The sequence below is a fragment of the Tachyglossus aculeatus genome, chromosome 21, assembly GCF_015852505.1.
Source record: "Tachyglossus aculeatus isolate mTacAcu1 chromosome 21, mTacAcu1.pri, whole genome shotgun sequence".
NCBI classification, from domain to species: Eukaryota; Metazoa; Chordata; class Mammalia; order Monotremata; family Tachyglossidae; genus Tachyglossus; species Tachyglossus aculeatus.
The window spans coordinates 40,721,341-40,742,351 of NC_052086.1; the positions used below are offsets into that span (position 1 = coordinate 40,721,341).

Consider the following 21,011-nt stretch of genomic DNA (forward strand, 5'->3'; position numbering starts at 1 on the left):
TCCTTCCCAAGCGCTTAGTCAGTGCTCAGTTGCCAACTTGTACTTCCCAAGCGCTTAGTCCAGTGCTCTGCACACAGGAAGCGCTCAGTAAATACGACTGAATGAATGAATGAATGAACTTGTACTTCCCAAGCGCTTAGTCCAGTGCTCTGCACACAGTAAGTGCTCAGTAAATACGATTGAATGAAGGAATGAATGAATGAACTTGTACTTCCCAAGCGCTTAGTCAGTGCTCAGTTGCCAACTTGTACTTCCCAAGCGCTTAGTCCAGTGCTCTGCACACAGTAAGTGCTCAGTAAATACGACTGAATGAAGGAATGAATGAATGAACTTGTACTTCCCAAGCGCTTAAGTCAGTGCTCAGTTGCCAACTTGTACTTCCCAAGCGCTCAGTCCAGGGCTCTGCACACAGGAAGCGCTCAATAAATACGATTGAATGAATGAATGAATGAACTTATACTTCCCAAGCGCTTAAGTCAGTGCTCAGTTGCCAACTTGTACTTCCCAAGCGCTTAGTCCAGTGCTCTGCACACAGTAAGTGCTCAATAAATACGATTGAATGAATGAATGAATGAACTTGTACTTCCCAAGCGCTTAAGTCAGTGCTCAGTTGCCAACTTGTACTTCCCAAGCGCTTAGTCCAGTGCTCTGCACACAGTAAGTGCTCAATAAATACGATCGAATGAATGAATGAATGAACTTGTACTTCCCAAGCGCTTAGTCCAGTGCTCTGCACACAGGAAGCGCTCAGTAAATACGATTGAATGAAGGAATGAATGAACTTGTACTTCCCAAGCGCTTAGTCAGTGCTCAGTTGCCAACTTGTACTTCCCAAGAGCTTAGTCCAGTGCTCTGCACACAGTAAGTGCTCAATAAATACGATTGAATGAATGAATGAACTTGTACTTCCCAAGCGCTTAGTCAGTGCTCGGCTGCCAACTTGTACTTCCCAAGCGCTCAGTCCAGTGCTCTGCACACAGGAAGTGCTCAATAAATACGACTGAATGAATGAATGAATGAACTTGTACTTCCCAAGCGCTTAGTCCGGCGCTCAGTAAATACGATTGATTGATTGATTGATGGAAGGGGGAGGCAGAGAAGCAAAGCAACCATATTAGCAAAGTCCCCGGGGCCGGTGGAGTCCTCCCCATCCCACTCACGTCTCCTCCGCCACGACGTGCCGCAGGCGGGGGACCATGAGGTCCGGGCTCAGGGGGCCGAAGCGGAACCTCGTGCAGCGCGACTGCAAGGCCGGGATGATCTTCGACAGGTAGTTGCAGATCAGGCAAAACCGCGTGTTCTCCGTGAACTTCTCGATCACTGCCAAGAGGAGGGATCCCAAGAATAATAATAATAATAATAATAATAATAATAATAATAATAATGTTGGTATTTGTTAAGCGCTTACTATGTGGCAAGCACTGTTCTAATCGCTGGGGGAGATACAAGGTCATCAGGGCGTCCCGCGAGGGGCTCAGTTATAATATTATTATGAAGTGACATGACCCGGCCGTGGTCACAGGGCAGACAAGCGGCAGTAAGTGCTTAACAAATATTATTATTATTATATCATTATGAAGTGACGCGACCCGGCCGAGGTCACAGGGCAGACAAGCGGCAGTAAGTGCTTAACAAATATTATTATTATAATGAAGTGACATGACCGGGCCGAGGTCACACGGCAGACAAGCGGCAGTAAGTGCTCAACAAATATTATTATTATTATATTATTATGAAGTGACATGACCCGTCCGAGGTCATAGGACACACAAGCGGCAGTAAGTGCTCAACAAATATTATTATTATTATAATGAAGTGACATGACCGGGCCGAGGTCACACGGCAGACAAGCGGCAGTAAGTGCTTAACAAATATTATTATTATTATATTATTATGAAGTGACATGACCTGGCTGAGGTCACAGGGCAGACAAGCGGCAGTAAGTGCTTAACAAATATTATTATTATTATTCTAATGAAGTGACATGACCCGGCCGGGGTCACACGGCGGACAAGCGGCAGTAAGTGCTCAACAAATATTATTATTGTCATATTATTATGAAGTGACATGACCCGGCCGTGGTCACAGGGCAGACAAGTGGCAATAAGTGCTTAACAAATATTATTATTATTATAGCATTATGAAGTGACATGACCCGGCCAAGGTCACAGGGCAGACAAGCGTCAGTAAGTGCTTAACATACATTATTATTATTATTATATTATTATTAAAATATTATTATTATTATAATGAAGTGACATGACCCAGCCGGGGTCACACGGCGGACAAGCGGCAGTAAGTGCTCAACAAATATTATTATTATTATATTATTACGAAGTGACATGACCCGGCCGAGGTCACACAGCAGACAAGCGGCAGTAAGTGCTTAACAAATATTATTATTATTATATTATTATGAAGTGACATGACCCGGCCGAGGTCACAGGGCAGACAAGCGTCAGTAAGTGCTTAACAAATATTATTATTATTATAATGAAGTAACATGACCCAGCCGCGGTCAAACAGCAGACAAGCGTCAGTAAGTGCTTAACATATTATTATTATATTATTATTAAATGACATGACCTGGGCAAGGTCACAGGGCAGACAAGTGGCAGTAGGTGCTCAACAAATATTATTATTATTATATTATTACGAAGTGACATGACCCGGCCGAGGTCACACGGCAGACGAGCGGCAGTAAGTGCTTAACAAATATTATTATTATTATTATATTATTATGAAGTGACATGACCCGTCCGAGGTCACGGGACACACAAGCGGCAGTAAGTGCTCAACAAATATTATTATTATTATATTATTATGAAGCGACCTGACCCGGCCGTGGTCACACGGCAGACAAGCGGCAGTAATAAGTGCTTAATAAATATTATTATTATTATGATGAAGTGACATGACCCCGCCGAGGTCACATGGCAGACAAGATGGACGACAAAGCAAAGCATGGAGACGGGTGTCAAAACAGTCAGAACAAATAGGATTAAAGCTAGATGCACATCATTAACAAAATAAACAGCAAATATGGACAAGTCGAATAGAGTAATAAATCTACAAATCTATGTCCAGGTGCTGTGGGGAGGGGAAGGAGATAGGGCGGGGAGGATGGGGAGGAGGAGAGGAAAAAGGGGGCTCAGTGGGGGAAGGCCTCCTGGAGGAGGTGAGCTCTCAGGAGGGATTTGAGGGGAGGAAGAGAGCGAGCTTGGCAGATGGGTGGAGGGAAGGAATTCCAGGCCATGGGAAGGACGTGGGCCGGGGGTCGACGGCGGGACAGGCGAGAAGGAGGCACGGTGAGGAGGTGAGTGGCGGCAGAGGGGCGGAGGGGGTGGGATGGGCTGGAGAAGGACGGAAGGGATGGGAGGGATGAGGGAGCGACGGGATGGACAGCCTGGAAGCTGAAAGTGACGAGTTTTTCCTGATCTGCAGGTTGCCGGGCAGCCACTGGAGATTTTTGAGGAGGGGAGTGACATGCCCAGAGCGTTTCCGCATAAAGATGATCCGGGAAGCAGAGTGAAGTAGAGACTGAAGTGGGGAGAGACAGGATGGGAGATCGGAGAGGAGGCCGATGCAGTAATCCAGTCGGGATAGGATGAGAGATCGAACCGGCAGGGGAGCGGTTGGGATGGAGAGCAAAGGGCGGATCGGGGCCATGTCGCGGAGGTGACCGGCAGGTTTTGGTGACGGATCAGAGGTGAGGGGTGAACGACAGGGTGGAGTCGAGGATGACGAAGAGGTTGCAGGCTTGCGAGAGGGGAAGGATGGTAGTGCCGTCTGCAGTGACGGGAATCAATCAATCAATCGTATTTATTGAGCACTTACTAAGTGCAGGGCACTGTACTAAGCGCTTGGGAAGTCCAAGTTGGCAACGTCTAGAGACGGTCCCTACCCAACAGTGGGCTCACAGTCTAAAATCTCTCATCCTATCCTGTCTGGACTACTGCATCAGCCTTCTCTCTGATCTCCCATCCTCGTGTCTCTCCCCACTTCAATCCATACTTCATGTTGCTGCCCGGATTATCTTTGTCCAGAAACGCTGTGGGCATGTTACTCCCCTCCTCAAAAATCTCCAGTGGCTACCGATCAATCTGCGCATCAGGCAGAAACTCCTCAGCCTGGGCTTCCAGGCTGTCCATCCATCCCCTGGCCCCCTCCTACCTCACCTCCCTTCTCTCCTTGTCCATCCCAGCCCGCACCCTCCGCTCCTCTGCTGCTAATCTCCTCACCGTACCTCGTTCTCGCCTGTCCCGCCATCGACCCCCGGCCCACGTCCTCCCCCGGGCCTGGAATGCCCCCAATCCCTCCGCACATCCGCCAAACTCACTCTCTTCCTCCCTTCAAGGCCCTACTGAGAGCTCACCTCCTCCAGGAGGCCTTCCCAGACTGAGCCCCATCCTTCCTCTCCCCCTTGCCCCCCTCTCCATCCCCCCATCTTACCTCCTCCCCTTCCCCCCAGCACCTGTATATATGTATATATGTTTGTACATATTTATCACTCCATTTATTTACTTATTTTACTTGTCCATATCTATTCTATTTATTTTATTTTGTCAGTATGTTTGGTTTTGTTCTCCGTCTCCCCCTTTTAGACCGTGAGCCCACTGTTGGGTAGGGACTGTCTCTCGATGTTGCCAACTTGGACTTCCCAAGTACAGTGCTCTGCACACAGTAAGCGCTCAATAAATACGATTGACGATAAATACGACTGATGATAAAAGGGGGAAGGTCACGGAGAGACTACTGTACATTTTACAGACGGTTTGTCGGGTGATCGTTTCCCCGAGCCTCGCTACGGTTTGCAGCCGCAAACCAACAGAAGAACACGGGGTGGGGGAGAGAGAGTTTGCCAAGTCGGGAAAACACAGGTAATGGTTGATTGTGCCTGGCATCGCCCTGGGCGAGGGTTTGGGGGGTAGAAAGCCTCGGTCAGACACATCTTTCATCCCCATCTGCGGCCCCGCCGCCGTTCTCTCACCTCGCCGTAGGGCATTCTGGGCGTCCTGGGTCATTGCGTCGGCCTCATCCAAGATCACGAGCTTAAAACCTTTCCTATAAAAAGGAAAATGATTTTTAAAAAGCACCTTGGAAGCATTTCTGGGCTTCCCCCGAGCCCCTCGGTCATCATCATCATCATCAATCATCCCTTTTAGACTGTGAGCCCACTGTTGGGTAGGGACTGTCTCTATATGTTGCCAATCTGTACTTCCCAAGCGCTTAGTCCAGTGCTCTATACATAGTAAGCGCTCAATAAATACGATTGATGATGATGATGAGGAAAAAGGGGGGTTATTATATTATTAAAAGGGGGGAAGTACAATTGTTGCCAATTTGTACTTCCCAAGCGCTTAGTACAGTGCTCTGCACATAGTAAGCGCTCAATAAATATGATTGATGATGATGATGATGATGATAAGTGCTTACTACATGCCAGGCACTCTACTGAACGCCGGAGTAGATACAATCTAGCCAGGTGGGCCACGGTCTGTGCCCCATGTGGGGCTCACGGTCTTGCCCCCCATTTTCCCGATGAGGGCACCGAGGCACGGGGAAGTGAAGTGACTTCCCCAAGGTCACGCAGCAGACACGTGGTGGAGCCGGGATTAGAACCCAGGTCCTCTGAGTCCCAGGCTCTGTGCGCCGGGCATCCCTTTCCACCTTTCTATCCCCGGTCCTATCCACCCGGGCGTCTTCCAAGGTTAAAATTGGCGGTTAATTTTCCGTCCCTACGGCCCCATCCGACACATGAAAAGGGGGCCGAGACAGTGAGCCCTCCAAGGGACAACCTGATCCCCTTGTAGCCTCCCCAGCGCTTAGAACAGCGCTTTGCACATAGTAAGCGCTTAATAAATGCCATCATTATTATTATTACTAGAGAATAATTACTATTATTACTAGAGAAGCAGCGTGGCTCAGTGGAAAGAGCCCAGGCTTTGGAGTCAGAGGTCATGGGTTCTAACCCCGGCTCCGCCAATTGTCAGCTGTGTGACTTTGGGCAAGTCACTTCACTTCTCTGGGCCTCAGTTCCCCCGTCTGTAAAATGGGGGTTAAGATTGTGAGCCCCCCGAGGGACAGCCTGATCACCTTGTAACCTCCCCAGCGATTAGAACAGTGCTTTGCACATAGTAAGCGCTTAATAAATGCCATTATTATTATTAAGAGCTCGGGCTCTGGAGTCAGAGGTCATGGGTTCAAATGCCGGCTCCGCCAATTGTCAGCTGGGTGACTTTGGGCAACTCACTTCACTTCTGTGCCTCAGTTCCCTCATCTGTAAAATGGGGGTTAAGACTGTGAGCCCCCCCGAGGGACAGCCTGATCACCTTGTAACCTCCCCAGCAATTAGAACAGTGCTTTGCACATAGTAAGCGCTTAATAAACGCCATTATTATTATTATTATTAAGAGCTCGGGCTTTGAAGTCAGAGGTCATGGGTTCAAATCCCGGCTCCGCTGCTCGTCAGCTGTGTGACTCTGGGCAAGTCACTTCACTTCTCTGGGCCTCAGTGACCTCATCTGGAAAATGGGGATTAAGATTGTGAGCCCCACTGGGGGCAACCTGATCACCTTATATCCTCCCTGGCGCTTAGAACAGTGCTTTGCACACAGTAAGCGCTTAACAAATACCAAAATTATTCCAGCGCTTAGAACAGTGCTTTGAACATAGTAAGCGCTTAATAAATGCTATTATTATTATTATTATTATCGGGCTGTTCCTCGTCGCCCCTCAAGATATTATTATTATTATCGGGCCCCTCAAGAGTCCCAGGGGGGCGAGATGCGTCCGACGCATAGCTCTTACTTAAATATCGTCCTGGTGCTGGCAAAACTCAGGATGGGTCCCCGGACGATATCTATTCCTCGGTCATCGGAAGCATTCAGCTAAAGGGAGGAGAAGAGATGGGAATCAAGGACGGGGTTGATTCATTCACTCAATCGTATTTACTGAGCGCTTACTGCGGACTGAGCGCTTGGATCAGTTGCCCGGCTCCCGCCCCGATGTGACGGAGTGAGCGAAACGCTCTTAGATCCCTCCTCGCGAACCCAGAATAAAAGCCACCTCTGAGTTCAAACTGGAAAAACTGGAAATAATGATAACAGTGGCGTTTGTTAAGCGCCTAATATTCGTTCATTCAGTCATATTTATTGAGCGCTTACTGTGTGCGCGCTATGAGGCTACAGATGAGCAGGAAGAGGGGGTCAGGAGTGCCGGGCCCAAAAGGTCTGGATTAAAAGTTATAGTAATAATAATGATGTCATCTGTTCATTCATTCGCTCATTCAATCGTATTTACTGAGCGCCTACTGTGTGCAGAGCACTGGACTAAGCGCTTGGGAAGTCCAAGTTGGCAACATTTAGAGACGGTCCCTACCCAACAGTGGGCTCACAGTCTAGGAGGGGGAGACAGACAAAAAACCAAAACATATTAACAAAGTAAAATAAATAGAATAGATATGTATAAGTAAAATAAATAATATTTAGATCACTCCTTAGATCTAGATCTCCTAGATCTTAGATGATGATGGCATTTGTTAAGCGCTTACTATGTGCAAAGCACTGTTCTAAGCGCTGGATCACTCTCTTCGATCCCTCCTCGCGAACCCAGAATAAAAGCCACCTCTGCAGGGGCACGCGTTCAAACTCGAAAAACCGGGAATAATAACAATAACAGTGGCAATTGTTAAGCGCCTACTATTCGTTCATTCAGATGTATTTATTGAGCGCTTACTGTGTGAGCGCTACGAGGCTACAGATGAGCAGGGAGAGGGGGTCACGAGTGCTGAGCCCAAAAGGTCTGGATTACAAGTTATAATAACAATAATGATGGCATCTGTTCATTCATTCGTTCATTCAATCGTATTTACTGAGCGCCTACTGTGTGCAGAGTACTGGACTAAGCGCTTGGGAAGTCCAAGTTGGCAACATTTAGAGACGGTCCCTACCCAACAGCGGGCTCACGGTCTCGAAGGGGGAGACAGACAACAAAACACATTAACAAAGTAAAATAAATAGAATAGATATCATCATCAATCGTATTTATTGAGCGCTTACTGTGTGCAGAGCACTGTACTAAGCGCTTGGGAAGTACAAATTGGCAACATATAGAGACAGTCCCTACCCAACAGTGGGCTCACAGTCTAATAGATATGTACAAGTAAAATAAATAATCTTATTTAGATCACTCCTTAGATCTAGATCTCCTAGATCTTAGATCCCTCCTCGCGAACCCAGAATAAAAGCCACCTCTGCAGGGGCACGCGTTCGAACTCGAAAAACTGGGAATAATAATGATAACAGTGGCGTTTGTTAAGCGCCTACTATTCGTTCATTCAGTCGTATTTATTGAGCGCTTACTGTGTGCGCGCTACGAGGCTACAGATGAGCAGGGAGTGGGGGTCAGGAGTGCTGAGCCCAAAAGGTCTGGATTAAAAGTTATAGTAATAATAATGATGTCACCTGTTCATTCATTCGCTCATTCAATCGTATTTACTGAGCGCCTACTGTGTGCAGAGCACTGGACTAAGCGCTTGGGAAGTCCAAGTTGGCAACATTTAGAGACGGTCCCTACCCAACAGTGGGCTCACAGTCTAGGAGGGGGAGACAGACAAAAAACCAAAACATATTAACAAAGTAAAATAAATAGAATAGATATGTATAAGTAAAATAAATAATATTTAGATCACTCCTTAGATCTAGATCTCCTAGATCTTAGATGATGATGGCATTTGTTAAGTGCTTACTATGTGCAAAGCACTGTTCTAAGCGCTGGATCACTCTCTTCGATCACTCCTCGCGAACCCAGAATAAAAGCCACCTCTGCAGGGGCACGCGTTCAAACTCGAAAAACTGGGAATAATAACAATAACAGTGGCAATTGTTAAGCACCTACTATTCGTTCATTCAGATGTATTTATTGAGCGCTTACTGTGTGAGCGCTACGAGGCTACAGACGAGCAGGGAGAGGGGGTCACGAGTGCTGAGCCCAAAAGGTCTGGATTACAAGTTATAATAACAATAATGATGGCATCTGTTCATTCATTCGTTCATTCAATCGTATTTACTGAGCGCCTACTGTGTGCAGAGCACTGTACTAAGCGCTTGGGAAGTACAAGTCGGCAACATAGAGAGACGGTCCCGACCCAACAACAGGCTTGCAGTCTAGAAGGGGGAGACGGACGACAAAACAAAACATGGAGACAGGTGTCAGAGTCATCAGAACAAATAGAGTTATAGCTGAAAGCACATCATTAACAAAATAAATAGTAAATATGTACAAGTAAAATAAATAGAGTAATAAATTTGTACAAATATATATACAGGTGCTGTGGGGAGGGGAAGGAGGTAGGGCGGGGGGATGGGGAGGAGGAGAGGAAAAAGGGGGCTCAGTCTTAAGTGCTTAAGCAGTGAGCCCACTGTTGGGTAGGGACCGTCTCTATATGTTGCCAACTTGTACTTCCCAAGCGCTTAGTACAGTGCTCTGCACACAGTAAGCGCTCAATAAATACGACAATGAACGAACGAATGGTAAGCGCTTACTATGTGCCAACAACTGGGGTAGATACAAGGTAATCAGGTTGTCCCACGTGGGGCTCACAGTCTTCACCCCCCTTTTACAGATGAGGAAACTGAGGCGCGGACGAGTTAAGGGACTTCCCAAAGTCACACAACTCACTAGTGGCGGAGTCGGCATTCGAACCCGTGACCTCTGACTCCCAAGCCCGGGCTCTTTCCACTGAGCCACGCTGCTTCTCATAAGGCCGGGGGATGTTTGGTAACAGAAAGGGGAGCCCACAGTAGCCCATGGAAAAGCCCCCCTCCGGCCCCAAAACACCCCCAAATAACGCCAACACAAACCGCAAACAGGACTCTATTTTACTTGTCCATATTTACTATTCTATTTATTTTATTTTGTTAATATGTGTTGTTTTGTTGTCTGTCTCCCCCTGCTAGACTGTGAGCCCGCTGTTGGGGAGGGACCGTCTCTAGATGTTGCCAACTTAGACTTCCCAAGCGCTTAGTACAGTGCCCTGCATTCATTCATTCTATCATATTTATTGAGCGCTTACTGTGTGCAGAGGACTGGACTAAGCGCTTGGGAAGTCCAAGTCGGCAACATCTAGAGACGGTCCCTACCCAACAGTGGGCTCGCGGTCTAGGAGGGGGAGACGGACGACAAAAGAAAACATATTAACAAAATAAAATAAGCAGAATAGTAAATAGAGGCTGTAATTCCGCCTCCGCCGCTTGTCAGCTGTGTGACAGCCCAACAGCGGGCTCATGGTCTGGACACAGTAAGCGCTCAATAAATACGACTGAATGAATGAATGAATCCTGACTCCGGCGCTTCATTCATTCATTCATTCAATCGCATTTATTGAGGGCTTACTGTGTGCAGACCACTGTACTAAGCGCTTGGGAAGTAGGGAAGCAGCGTGGCTCAGCGGAAAGAGCCCGGGCTTTGAAGTCAGAGGTCATGGGTTCAAATCCCGGCTCTGCCACTTGTCAGCTGTGTGACTTTGGGCAAGTCCCTTCACTTCTCTGGGCCTCAGTTACCTCCTCTGTAAAATGGGGATGAAGACTGTGAGCCCCCCCGTGGGACAATCTGATCACCTTGTAAATTCCCCAGCGCTTAGAACCGTGCTTTGCACATAGTAAGCACTTAATAAATGCCATTATTATTATTATGATTATATTATTACAAGTTAGCAACATATAGAGACTGTCCCTACCCAACAGCGGGCTCACAGTCTAGGTGACTTTGGGTGAGTCACTTCACTTCTCCGGGCCTCAGTGACCTCATCGGGAAAACAGGGATTCATTCAATCGTATTTATTGAGCGCTTACTGTGTGCAGAGCACTGTACTAAGCACTTGGGAAGTACAAGTTGGCAACATACAGAGACGGTCCCTACCCAACAGTGGGCTCACAGTCTAGAAGGGGGAGACAGAACAAAACAAAGCATATTAACAAAATAAAATCAATAGAATAAACATGTACAAATAAAATAAATAAATGAATAGAGTAATAAATCAATCAATCGTATTTATTGAGCGCTTACTGTGTGCAGAGCACTGTACTAAGCGCTTGGGAAGTCCAAGTTGGCAACATCTAGAGACGGTCCCTACCCAACAGTGGGCTCACAGTCTAGAAGGGGGAGACAGACAACAAAACAAAACATAATAACAAAATAAAATCAATAGAATAAACATGTACAAATAAAATAGAGTAATAAATCAATCAATCGTATTTATTGAGCGCTTACTGTGTGCAAAGCACTGTACTAAGCGCTTGGGAAGCACAAGCTGGCAACATCTAGAGATGGTCCCTACCCAACAGTAGGTTCACAGTCTAGCAGGGAGAGACAGAGAACAAAACAAAGCATATTAACAAAATAAAATCAATAGAATAAACATGCACAAATTAGAGTAATAAATCAATCAATCGTATTTATTGAGCGCTTACTGTGTGCAGAGCACTGCACTAAGCGCTTGGGAAGTACAAGTTGGAAACATCTAGAGACGGTCCCTACCCAACAGCGGGCTCACAGTCTAGAAGGGGGAGACAGAGAACAAAACAAAACATATTAACAAAATAAAAGAATTAGAATAAACATGTACAAATAAAACAGAGTAATAGATCAATCAATTGTATTTATTGAGCGCTTACTGTGTGCAGAGCACTGGACTAAGCGCTTGGGAAGTCCAAGTTGGCAACATCTAGAGACGGTCCCTACCCAACAGTGGGCTCACAGTCTAGAAGGGGGAGACAGACAACAAAACAAAGCATATTACTGAAATAAAATCAATAGAATAAACATGTACAAATAAAATAGAGTAATAAATCAATCAATCGTATTTGAGCGCTTACTGTGTGCAGAGCACCGGACTAAGCGCTTGGGAAGTCCAAGTTGGCAACATCTAGAGACGATCCCTACCCAACAGCGGGCTCACAGGCTAGAAGGGGGAGACAGAGAACGAAACGAAACATATTAACAAAATAAAATCAACAGAATAAACATGTACAAATAAAACAGAGTAATAAATCAATCAATCGTATTTATTGAGCGTTGGCAACACATAGAGACGGTCCCTACCCAACAGCAGGCTCACAGTCTCGAAGGGGGAGACAGAGAACGAAACCAAACATACTAACAAAATAAAATGAATGGAATAGATATGTACAAGTAAAATAAATGAATAAAAGAAGACGGGGAGACCCCGTGGGACAACCTGATCACCTTGTAACCTCCCCGGCGTTTAGAACGGTGCTTGGCACGTAGTAAGCGCTTAATAAATGTCATCCTTATTATTATTATTATTATTATTGTTATTATGATTCCAGCTCTGGAGGCCAGGGAAGCGGCCGGTAGCCAAATTCCGCGGCGGTCCGGCCCGCTGACCGCCGCCTCCCGGCTTACCTCGAGGACCATGGAGTTGAATTCCCTCTGGTTGTAGAGCTGCTTGGCACAGGCCAGGATGGTGGACGTCTTTCCCGTGCCCGGGGGGCCGTAGAGGAGCAAGTGGGGCAGGCGGTCTTCGCTGATAAACTTCTGAACTGGGCAACGGGGAGACGAAAGGCAACCATAACATCGATCCGCTTCACCCGGGAACCACTAGTCTCATCCCCTAGCGTCATCCCCGGGGCCCGGAATGCCCCCAATCCCTCTGCCCATCCGCCAAGCTCGCTCTTTTCCTCCCTTCAAGGCCCTGCTGAGAGCTCACCTCCTCCAGGAGGCCTTCCCACATTGAGCCCCTTCCTTCCTCTCCCCCTCGTCCCCCTCCACCCCCACATCTTACCTCCTTCCCTTCCCCACAGCACCTGTATATATGTACGTACATCTCTATTTATTTATTTATTTTACTTGTACATATCTATTCTACTTATTTTATTTTGTTAGTATGTCTGGTTTTGTTCTCCGTCTCCCCCTTCTAGACGGTGAGCCCGCTGTTGGGTAGGGACCGTCTCTATATGTTGCCAGCCTGTACTTCCCAAGCGCTTAGTACAGTGCTCTGCACACAGTAAGCGCTCAATAAATACAATTGATTGATTGATTGATTGACTAGACTAGACCCCCTTCTAGACCGTGAGCCCGCTGTTGGGTAGGGACCGTCTCTATATGTTGCCAACTTGGACTCCCCAAGCGCTTAGCCCAGTGCTCTGCACACGGTAAGCGCTCAATAAATACGACTGATTGATTGACTATGGGACGGCCCGACTCCTCGGGAAATCCCGGGAAAGGCTACGGGATGAAATGGAGGAGCGGCGTCTCCTGGGGGCTACAGCCCGGGCCTGGGAGTCGGGAGGACCCGGGTACCAAAGCAGCATGGCTCGGTGGAAAGAGCCCGGGCTTTGGAGTCAGGGGTGGTGGGTTCGAATCCCGGCTCCGCCACTTGTCAGCTGGGTGACTTTGGGCAAGTCACTTCACTTCTCTGGGCCTCAGTTCCCTCATCAGGAAAATGGGGATGAAGACTGGGAGCCCCCCATGGGACAACCTGATCACCTTGTAACCTCCCCAGCGCTTAGAACAGTGCTTGGCACATAGTAAGCGCTTAACAAATGCCATCATTATTTTTATTATTATTACTCTAATCCCAGCGCCGCCACTTATCAGCTGTGTGACTTTGGGCAAGTCACTTCACTTCTCTGGGCCTCAGTTCCCTCATCAGGAAAATGGGGATGAAGACTGGGAGCCCCCGTGGGATAATCTGATCTCCTTGTAACCTCCCCAGTGCTTAGAACAGTGCTTGGCACATAGTAAGCGCTTAACAAATGCCAGTAAGCCGAGAGGCGGTCAGTGGGCCGGACGGCCGCGGACTTTGGCTACCGTCCGCTTCCCTGGCCTCCAGAGCTGGAATAATAATAACAATAATAATAATAATAATAATAAGGTTGACATTTATTAAGCGCTTACTACGTGCCAAGCACCGTTCTAAGCACCAGGGAGGTTACAAGGTGATCAGGTTGTCCCACAGGGGCTCCCCGTCTTCATTTATTCATTTATTTCACCTGTACATATCTATTCCATTTATTTTATTAATATGTTTTGCTTTGTTGTCTGTCTCCCCCTTTTAGACTGTGAGCCCGCTGTTGGGTAGGGACCGTCTCTAGATGTTGCCAACTTGGACTTCCCAAGCGCTTAGTCCAGTGCTCTGCACATAGTAAGCGCTCAATAAATACGATTGATTGATTTATTACTCTATTTTATTGGTACATGTTTATTCTATTGATTTTATTTTGTTAATATGCTTTGTTTTGTTCTCTGTCTCCCCCTTCTAGACTGTGAGCCCACTGTTGGGTGGGGACCGTCTCTAGATGTTGCCAACTTGGACTTCCCAAGCGCTTAGTACAGTGCTCTGCACACAGTAAGCACTCAATAAATACGATTGATTGATTTATTACTCTATTTTATTTGTACACGCTTATTCTATTGATTTTATTTTGTTAATATGCTTTGTTTTGTTCTCTGTCTCCCCGTTCTAGACTGTGAGCCCGTCGTTGGGTAGGGACCGTCTCTATATGTTGCCAACTTGGACTTCCCAAGCGCTTAGTACAGTGCTCTGCACACAGTAAGCGCTCAATAAATACGATTGATTGATTTATTACTCTTTATTTTATTTGTACATGTTTATTCTATTGATTTTATTTTGTTAATGTGCTTTTTTTTGTTGTCTGTCACCCCCTTCTAGACTGTGAGCCCACTGTTGGGTAGGGACCATCTCTAGATGTTGCCAACTTGGACTTCCCAAGCACTTAGTACAGTGCTCTGCACACATTAAGCGCTCAATAAATATGACTGATTGATTGATTGATCATTATTATTATTCTAATCCCAGCTCTGCCACTTGTCAGCTGTGTGACTTTGGGTAAGTCACTTCACTTCTCTGTTCCTCTGTTACCTCATCTGTAAAATGGGGATGAAGACTGTGAGCCCCCCGTGGGACAACCTGATCTTCTTGTAACCTCCCCAGCGCTTAGAACAGTGCTTGGCACATAGTAAGAGCTTAACAAATGCCATTATCATTATTATTATTCTTATCCCAGCGCCACCGCTCATCGGCTGCGGGGCCCTGGGTAAGTCACTTCGCTTCTCTGGGGCTTGGAGACCTCCTCCTCCGGACTGCGTCCCACTCGATGAGCTTGTATAATAATAATGATAATGATGGCATTTATTAAGCGCTTACTATATGCAAAGCACTGTTCTAAGTGCTGGGGAGGTTACATGATGATCAGGTTATCCCTCAGGGGGCTCCCAGTCTTCATCCCCCGGGCCTGGAATGCCCCCAATCCCTCTGCCCCTCCGCCAAGCTCGCTCTCTTCCTCCCTTCAAGGCCCTGCTGAGAGCTCACCTCCTCCAGGAGGCCTTCCCACACTGAGCCCCTTCCTTCCTCTCCCCCTCGTCCCCCTCTCCATCCCCCCATCTTACCTCCTTCCCTTCCCCACAGCACCTGTATATATGGATATATGTTTGTACATATTTTTTGACTCTATTTATTTGTTTATTTATTTAATTTATTTGTACATATCTATTCTATTTATTTTATTTTGTTAGTATGTTTGGTCTCTGTCTCCCCCTTTTAGACTGTGAGCCCACTGTTGGGTAGGGACTGTCTCTATATGTTGCCAATTTGTACTTCCCAAGCGCTTAGTACAGTGCTCTGCACATAGTAAGCGCTCAATAAATACGATTGATGATGATGATGATGATGATCCCCATTTTACAGATGAGGGAACTGAGGCCCAGAGAATCAATCAATCAATCAATTGTATTTATTGAGCGCTTACTGTGTGCAGAGCACTGTACTAAGCGCTTGGGAAGTCCAAGTTGGCAACATCTAGAGACGGTCCCTACCCAACAGCGGGCTCACGGTCTAGAAGGGGGAGACAGAGAACAAAACCAAACATATTAACAAAATGAAATAAATAGAATAGAGTAATAAATATGTACAAACATATATACAGGTGCTGTGGGGAAGGGACCCCATTCATTCAATCGTATTTATTGAGCGCTTACTGTGTGCAGAGCACTGGACTAAGCGCTTGGGAAGTCCAAATTGGCAACATCTAGAGACGGGCCCTACCCAACAGTGGGCTCACAGTCTAGAAGGGGAAGACGGACGACAAAACAAAACATATGTGCACAGAGCATTCATTCAACCGTATTTATTGGGCGCTTACTGTGTGCAGAGCACTGTACTGAGCGCTTGGGAAGTCCAAGTTGGCAACGTCTAGAGACGGTCCCTACCCAGCAGCGGGCTCATGGTCTAGAAGGGGGAGACAGACAACAAAACAAAACATATTAACAAAATAAAATAAATCGAATAAATATGTACATATAAAATAGAGTAATAAATACGTACAAACATATATACAGGTGCTGTGGGGAGGGGAAGGAGGTTCTGCGGGGGGGGGGTTTATTCATTCAATCGTATTTATTGAGCGCTTACTGTGTGCAGAGCACTGTACTAAGCGCTTGAGAAGTACAAGTTGGCTGGGCCCGTACGGAAGGCCACCGGTCATCAGTTCCTCGTGGGCAGCAATGGGGTCTACCATCGCTCTCATAATCTACTTTCCCAAGCGCTTAGCACAGTGCTGTGCACCCGGTGGGCGCTCAAAACATACCACGCGGTGATTTCGAAACGGCACTTACTAGTACTCAGGATGTCCTGGTGGGAAATGAGGTCGTCCAACTTCTGAGGCCGGTATTTCTCCACCCTGAAAAATGTTTTAATAATAATAATGGCATTTATTAAGTGCTTACTATGTGCAAAGCACTGCTCTAAGCGCTGGGGAGGTCATAAGGTAATCAGGTTGTCCCTCATGGGGCTCACAGTCTTCATCCCCATTTTCCAGATGAGGAAACTGAGGCCCAGAGAAGTGAATTGACAGTGACATTTTTTTTGATGATAATTATTAAGCGCTTACTATGTGCAAAGCACTGTTCTAAGCGCTGGGGAGGTTACAAGGTGACCAGTTTGTCCCACGGGGGGCTCCCAGTCTTCATCCCCATTTTACAGATGAGGGAACTGAGGCCCAGAGAAGTGAGGTGACTTTCTTTTTTTTGATGACATTTACTAAGCGCTTACTATGTGCCAAGCACTGTTCTAAGCGCTGGGGAGGTTACAAGGTGATCAGGTTGACCCTCGTGGGGCTCACAGTCTTCATCCCCATTTTACAGATGAGGGAACTGAGGCACAAAGAAGTGAAGTGACTTTTTTTATGACATTTATTAAACGCTTACTATGTGCCAAGCACTGTTCTAAGCGCTGGGGAGGCTACAAGGTCTTCATCCCCATTTTACAGATGAGGGAACTGAGCTTCAGAGAATAACAACAATACAATGGCATTTTATTAAGCGCTTACTATGTGCCAAGCACTGTTCTAAGCGCTGGGGAGGTCACAAGGTAATCAGGTTGTCCCTCGTGGGGCTCACAGTCTTCATCCCCATTTGACAGATGAGGGAACTGAGGCCCAGAGAAGTGACATATTTTTTGATGATACTTATTAAGCGCTTACTATGTGCAAAGCACTGTTCTAAGCGCTGGGAGGTTACAAAGTGATCAGGTTGTCCCTTGTGGGGCTCCCAGTCTTCATCCCCATTTTCCAGATGAGGCAACTGAGGCCCAGAGAACTGAAGTGACATTTTTTTTGATACTTATTAAGCGCTTACTATGTGCCAAGCACTGTTCTAAGCGCTGGGGAGGTTGCAAGGTGATGAGGTTGTCCCACGGAGGGCTCCCAGTCTTCATCCCCATTTTCCAGATGAGGGAACTGAGGCCCAGAGAAGTGAAGTGACATATTTTTTGATGATACTTATTAAGCGCTTACTATGTGCAAAGCACTGTTCTAAGCGCTGGGGAGGTTACAAAGTGATCAGGTTGTCCCTTGTGGGGCTCCCAGTCTTCATCCCCATTTTCCAGATGAGGGAACTGAGGCCCAGAGAACTGAAGTGACCTTTTTTTGATACTTATTTAGCGCTTACTATGTGCCAAGCACTGTTCTAAGCGCTGGGGAGGTTTTAAGGTGATGAGGTTGTCCCACGGGGGGCTCCCAGTCTTCATCCCCATTTTCCAGATGAGGGAACTGAGGCCCAGAAAACTGAAGTGACATTTTTTTTGATACTTATTAAGCGCTTACTATGTGCCAAGCACTGTTCTAAGCGCTGGGGAGGTTACAAGGTGATGAGGTTGTCCCTCCTGGGGCTCGCAGTCTTCATCCCCATTTGACAGATGAGGGAACTGAGGCCCAGAGAACTGAAGTGACATTTTTTTTGATACTTATTAAGCGCTTACTATGTGCCAAGCACTGTTCTAAGCGCTGGGGAGGTTACAAGGTGATGAGGTTGTCCCTTGTGGGGCTCGCAGTCTTCATCCCCATTTGACAGATGAGGGAACTGAGGCCCAGAGAACTGAAGTGACATTTTTTTTTGATACTTATTAGGCGCTTACTATGTGCCAAGCACTGTTCTAAGCGCTGGGGAGGTTGCAAGGTGATGAGGTTGTCCCACGGGGGGCTCCCAGTCTTCATCCCCATTTTCCAGATGAGGGAACTGAGGCCCAGAGAAGTGACATATTTTTTGATGATACTTATTAAGCGCTTACTATGTGCAAAGCACTGTTCTAAGCGCTGGGGAGGTTACAAAGTGATCAGGTTGTCCCACGGGGGGCTCCCAGTCTTCATCCCCATTTTCCAGATGAGGGAACTGAGGCCCAGAGAACTGAAGTGACCTTTTTTTTTGATACTTATTTAGCGCTTACTATGTGCCAAGCACTGTTCTAAGCGCTGGGGAGGTCACAAGGTGATGAGGTTGTCCCTCGTGGGACTCCCAGTCTTCATCCCCATTTTCCAGATGAGGGAACTGAGGCCCAGAAAACTGAAGTGACATTTTTTTTGATACTTATTAAGCGCTTACTATGTGCCAAGCACTGTTCTAAGCGCTGGGGAGGCTACAAGGTGATGAGGTGTTCCATGGGGGGCTCACAATCTTCATCCCCATTTTCCAGATGAGGGAACTGAGGCCCAGAGAAGGGAAGTGGCTTGCCCAAGGTCACCCAGCTGGCAAGGGGTGGAGGCGGGATTGGAACCCATGACCTCAGTGTTGAGTAGCAGTTAGTACGCTCCGAGCCCCCCCTTCCCTCTTCCCCCCGGCCTCGGGGGCTCCTACCAGGGCAGGTTCCTGGGCTTGGAGGGCGGCGTGGAGGCGGCGGCGTCCATGGCGGCGCTCCCGCCGCCTCAGCGCGGGCCTCTCGTCGAAGCGCGCGCACGCGCGAGCCTTCCACCTCCCCCTCCCCGGCGCCAGCCAATGGGCGCCAGCCTGGGCCCGCGGAAGGCGCGAAACACGTGCGCATGCGTACAAACAAAGTCCTCGGCTCGCACGCATGCGCAAAAGCAAGGCGTCCCCACCCCTTCCAGTCGCGCGCATGCGCACAAGCAAAGTACCGCCACGCGCACGCATGCGCAGAACCAGACGTCCCCACCCGCTCCACTCGCGCGCATGCGTACAAAGTTTTCGCCATTGGTCTCGCTCGCGCGCATGCGTGCAAACAAAGCTCCCCCGCCCCCCCCCCGCTCGTTTCACTCGCGCGCATGCGCACAGGCAAAGTCCCGCCACGCGCACGCATGCGCAGAACCAGACGTCCCCACCCGCTCCACTCGCGCGCATGCGTACAAAGTTTTCGCCATTGGTCTCGCTCGCGCGCATGCGTGCAAACAAAGCTCCCCCGCCCCCCCCCCCGCTCGTTTCACTCGCGCGCATGCGCACAGGCAAAGTCCCGCCACGCGCACGCATGCGCAGAAACAAGACGTCCCCACCCGCTCCACTCGCGCGCATGCGTACAAAGCTTTCCCCGTGGGTGTCACTCGCGCGCATGCGTACAAACGAGGCTTTCCCCACCCCCTCCACTCGCGCGCAGGCGTAGAAAGCTTGCCCCGCTGGTTTCACTCGCGCGCATGCGTACACGCAAAGTCCCACCACGCGCACGCATGCGCAGAAACAAGGCTTCCCCACCCCCTCCACTCGCGCTCAGGCGTAGAAAGCTTCCCCCGCGGGGTTCACTCGCGCGCATGCGTACAAGCATAGTCCCGCTGCGCGCACGCATGCGCAGAAACAAGACGTCCCCACCCTCTCCACTCGCGCGCATGCGTGCAAAGCTTTCCCCATTTGTTTCACTCGCGCGCATGCGTGCAAACAAGGCTTCCCCACCCGCTCCACTCGCGCGCAACTGTACAAAGCTTTCCCCGCTGGTTTCACTCGCGCGTATGCGTACAAGCAAAGTCCCGCCACGCGCACGCATGCGCAGAACCAGACGTCCCCACCCGCTCCACTCGCGCGCATGCGTACAAAGCTTTCTCCGTTTCACTCGCGCGCATGCGTACAAACGAACCCCTCCGCTCGCACGCATGCGCAAATGCAAGGCTTCCCCCATCACTTCCACCCGCGCGCATGCGTATAAAGCCTTCCCGACGGCTTTCACTCGCGCGCATGCGCACAAAGTCCCTCCACTCGCGCGCATGCGCGCAAAATCCCTCCACTCGCGCGCATGCGCGCAAAATCCCTCCACTCGTGCGCATGTGTACAAAGCTTCACACCTCCTCCACTATCACGCAATGCTTTTAGACTGTAAGCCCACTGCTGGGTAGGGACTGTCTCTATATGTTGCCAACTTGTACTTCCCAAGCGCCTAGTACAGTGCTCTGCACACAATAATTGCTCAATAAATACGATTGATGATGATGATGATGATAGTGCTATGATATGTAATTTAATATGATGATGATGGCATTTATTAAGCACTTGCTATGTGCAAAGCACTGTTCTAAGCGCTGGGGAGGTTACAATAATAATAATGATGACATTAAGCGCTTACTATGTGCAAAGCACTGTTCCAAATGCTGGGGAGGTTACAAGGTGATCAGGTTGGCCCACCGGGGGCTCACAGTCTCAATCCCCATTTTCCAGATGAGGGAACTGAGGCCCAGAGAAGTGAAGTGACCTGCCCGAAGTCA

At 48.2% G+C, this 21,011-nt stretch overlaps 1 protein-coding gene across 2 annotated transcripts in view; it reads right to left on the reverse strand.

Annotated features, from left to right (window-relative positions):
• RFC5 (replication factor C subunit 5) overlaps positions 1 to 19,254 on the reverse strand; it is a 41,650-nt gene extending 22,396 nt beyond the window's left edge. The window contains exons 1-6 of one of the 2 annotated variants that reach the window (XM_038762859.1): positions 19,171 to 19,254; positions 16,657 to 16,721; positions 12,427 to 12,563; positions 6,811 to 6,890; positions 4,991 to 5,064; positions 1,161 to 1,320 (exon numbers count right to left, since the gene is read on the reverse strand). In XM_038762859.1, the coding sequence (XP_038618787.1) occupies positions 1,161 to 1,320; positions 4,991 to 5,064; positions 6,811 to 6,890; positions 12,427 to 12,563; positions 16,657 to 16,721; positions 19,171 to 19,220 (566 nt within the window). In that variant the 5' untranslated portion in view covers positions 19,221 to 19,254. Of the gene's footprint in view, positions 1 to 1,160; positions 1,321 to 4,990; positions 5,065 to 6,810; positions 6,891 to 12,426; positions 12,564 to 16,184; positions 16,204 to 16,656; positions 16,722 to 19,170 lie in introns of those variants that run through there. The other variant, XM_038762860.1, reaches the window with a different exon arrangement.
• Positions 19,255 to 21,011: the final 1,757 nt, after the last annotated feature.